The sequence below is a fragment of the Nicotiana tabacum genome, chromosome 10, assembly GCF_000715075.1.
Source record: "Nicotiana tabacum cultivar K326 chromosome 10, ASM71507v2, whole genome shotgun sequence".
Classification (NCBI taxonomy): domain Eukaryota; kingdom Viridiplantae; phylum Streptophyta; class Magnoliopsida; order Solanales; family Solanaceae; genus Nicotiana; species Nicotiana tabacum.
Genome location: NC_134089.1, coordinates 9203899 through 9207891, shown reverse-complemented (window position 1 = coordinate 9207891; position 3993 = coordinate 9203899). Strand labels below are relative to the sequence as shown.

At 33.0% G+C, this 3993-nt stretch overlaps 1 protein-coding gene across 1 annotated transcript in view; it reads left to right on the top strand.

Moving 5' to 3' along the window:
• Positions 1–3211: 3211 nt before the first annotated feature.
• The window catches only part of LOC142164986 (F-box protein At1g49360-like), a 1153-nt gene continuing 371 nt past the window's right edge, over positions 3212–3993 (top strand). The window contains exon 1 of the mRNA XM_075223643.1: positions 3212–3973. Coding sequence (XP_075079744.1) covers positions 3212–3973 — 762 coding nt within the window. The remainder of the gene's footprint in view (positions 3974–3993) is intronic.

The following is a 3993-nucleotide window of genomic DNA, read 5'->3' as shown; positions in this document are numbered from 1 at the left end:
CAACAAGCTCTCGTAGCTCAATTGGTTAGAGCACCCGTTTCCTAAGCGGAGATCTTGATTTCGACTCTCAACGAGAGCTTCTACGAATGATATAGGTTGTATTCGTTACACGTCTGAATACAAGCTGATAACAGTTGAACTGTAGCTACGAATGGTAATTAAGCAAACTATATTTGCGCATGGTATTAATTAGGCTCTAAACTGCCGTGCTTTACTTCAACCATACTTGTCTCTTACAAAGCCAAGAACCGAATATGGTTTAATTTGAAGTTTGTACTTCAATTATATTACTAGTTAACGTTATTATGAAAATAAATGCATTATATGCTTTTGACTTTTTTGTTACCTGTTTTGCCATAACTTGCAAAAACTTAAGCAATATATTCAAGTTGACATTTGGCGATAAGGATTTGGGATTAGAACTTAAACTTTAGAGAGAATTATTTCAAGCTGAAACGGGGGTTTGGAGGCGTATTGTGAAGTGAAGTTTTTGTTTTTCCTTTTAAATCTACAACATACATTCAACTAATTATTTATGCAACTTTGGAGTTTTACTTGTAAATTTTCATAAAATACATTCTTTGAATTTTAGTAATTGTAAACTTGTTTAAACAATTCTAGATACTTTTACAATATTATGTCAGGATATTTTAAAATATAATATGTTTTTTTTTGTAAAAGGAATTCTTGAGTTCTTCCTCTAAGAAGAAAAGTAGGAAAGATGTTTACAAGCTGATTTACAGTAACTAAGAATACAAAAATAACGAACAAAACCACAAAGAATATTTCAACAGTTGGAATAGGACGCAAAATATGTTATTATAAGAAAACTATTTATCCTCAACAATAAAGACAAGAACCTTAAAATCAAACAAATTATTTGGATGAAGCAATATTTAACCAGTAAAACCACGAGTTTTTCTTGCTAACATTTGGACAAGGGAGGGATACCGATATACTTTGTGTTTCAAGATTGAAAACGTAAAGACAACTGACCTTCATGCTCCGTGAAGTAGATGGAATTTCTGTTAAGATTAGTGCCTCTTGTGGAGCAAGTCCTCCCCCAATTATTACATAGAAAAATTGCAGTTTCGCCAATATTTTTCATCTTTACCCACGCTTTTTTAACAAAATCAAACTGAAATATAAGAAATCCGTATACCTCCTCCCGCATGAACCTACCACAATATAACAGGCGAACATATAGCAACATATCATCAACGTCACATGAGGATTGAATGAGGTATCCGCGAGAGCATAGCATGTCTAAGAATTGGCTATAATCATAAACAGGCTGGTTAACTATTGGTGTAACTGTTACCATTCCCGAGTCTATATCTAGATCCAAAAGCACTAGAATTGATCTTTGGCATGTTAATCCGTAGTTTTTTTTCTTGAAACTTGTCCAGAGATGCAAATTGTTATCTCCAGCAATTGGTTCCAAATCTTGTCTATGAAATTCTTGATTATAACCCGGTTTGCAGAAGTATAGTGTAGGCTGCTTCACATTCATGTCATCAGGTATCTCAACATCTGTGTCAGTGTCATCAATTAGAAAAACAACGCGACATTCAGGATCATAGGGTGGTGCGGATAAGAGACATTCCAGATCGTCGTATTTAGGGACGGGTGGGAGCTGAATTTTGTCTTCCGAAGTAGGATTCCAAAAGCAACAATCACGAGATTCAAAATCTAGTAACAGCAGCCACTCATCAGCATAAGCACAAATTCTTTTATTTTGAAGCTCAGGTATAGTGTACACATAATACCGATCCTCTGATATGCTAAAAAATGTTTGCTTTTGCATGTTATTTCCATGACAAATAACAAGCCAAGGGTGTGGTTGTGCAAAATCAGGAGGTAGACTATATTTTGACTCTCCGTTTTTGTATTCTTCCAACCTCATCTTTCTTTTTTTTTCTTTCTATGCAAAAGAAAGATAATAATACTGAATGTTCTAAGCCAATCACAAAATATTAGCAAGGAACTTAATTGTTACAAACTTTAACAAACTCAACTGGCTTTATTGTACATGCTAATAGTCACTTAGGTGGAATATTTCTCTATTTCAAGAAGAGGAAAAAAAAAGGACGAAAGTGTAAACACAAATCTAGTAAAAAATTACTATTTTATTTCAGAATATCAAGAGATTTAATTTCTAGAACCGATTTCTTTCAAAATAAAAGATACAAGTGGTTTTAGTTTATTGAAATCAAAACTTTAGATGAATTTTGCTTAAAGAGTTTCTAGGAAGTTAAAGAAAACTATCAAACAACTTGGTTGGATTGTTATTACATGTCGTTTCATAATATATCATATTATACTATTGTATTGTATTGTATTGTTTAATAAATATAATGTTTGGATATATTGTATCGTTTGTTGTCGTTTTATAATGTTACGTATAACAATAAATTTGTAATATTATTAAGAAAAAACATGATACGGACTAGAATTACTATATAAAAAAGTATGGTAAAGGATAAAATATGATTATTTAAATAAGAAAATATAAGATGAGAGAAAAAAGCAAGGTAACAATGCCCCTACACCAAATCTATCATTCTATAAAGTGGTACTTTTCGTCGTTACATAACGATGGATTTAACGATACGATACAATAATATTTAAGTACAAATCAAAACAAACATTCTATTTAAAATAACAATATGATACAACACAATAACTAACAACTATCAAAACAAGTTGTAAAGCAAAATACTTAATTCAGCATCTTGAGAATAAATTGAAATAGCAACAAAAAGGAAGGTAAAAAGAAGCCAAGGAAAGCACTAAAAAACTTACATTGCAACGTCGTTATGTTTTTTGGGGCAACCTCGTTCTAAACACTAATAAGAATAAGGTGTGTGTTTCATGAGCTTAAATAGAATAAGTAATGGATTCCAAATACAATAAGGAAAAGGAATTAGAAGTTACTACTTGGACGTACGGAAAGGGTAAATTTTTTTTTTCCTTTCTAATAACTAATTAGGATTTCCTCTGATCTCATAAATAATAAAAACAGTTATACGTTTGACAGGGTTTGTACCAAAACTTTTAAAGAAGGAAAATAGTCATTGCTTTTCTATTTAAATAAGAAAAGGATTCCTTTGCCAGTTGTAGTTTAAATAAGGTAAGGAGTCCTTTGCCAATTAGTTCTTTGTCAAATTTAAGCTTTGAAGTCCAATTCGTGATTTTTTCACACCATTCAATGGAGGGTGCAGATTATGATGAATTGTGGTCTGATTATGTTCCAACAGACATACTCAGATTAATATCATCACGTCTCGTTGCTGGTGATTATTTTGCTTTTCTTGCTGTTTGTAAAAGATGGCGATTCGAGTCCCTATCGTCTCCACTCCCACCTCCGATACATGATTCCCCATCGTCGCCTTGTTTGATGACCTTAAATAAAGAAACTGGCATTATAGAGTCCTTTCATCCGGTGTACAATGTCATAAATCACAAGATGGATATCCCAAATTGGTTGCTCGTGAGTCATGGCAACCGTGGCATGTTCTTTTTCAATCCCATTAGTAATAACATAATTGAACTCCCTGATCTACTAGAGGATGTGGAGAATCATTTCCCGTCTTGGACATTTTCGTGTTCCCCGGACTCCTCATCATCGGATTGTTTTGTCATTGGTTTTGAAAATTTTGGCTCTCCGCCAGCGATATACATCATCAAAGTTGGAGAGAGTAGTTGGACGTATCATGACTTTTATAATGAAGATGGAAATAAGCAAGGATCATTCATGTTATCTGGGTGCCATAATCCGGTGTTTTTCAAAAATAATATTGTTTGGATATTTGGTGATAAAGGAAATTTGGGAATACTAAATATCAAGGAAAACTCAGCTGTAGAGACACCTATCTGGGAATTTTATGGGAAATATTTGCCACGTCGAAAAAGAAGCTCAATTCGACAGTCTTACTTGGTAGAAGATGCAGATAATGGAGGAATATTAGTTGTAATGCTAACTTACGAAGA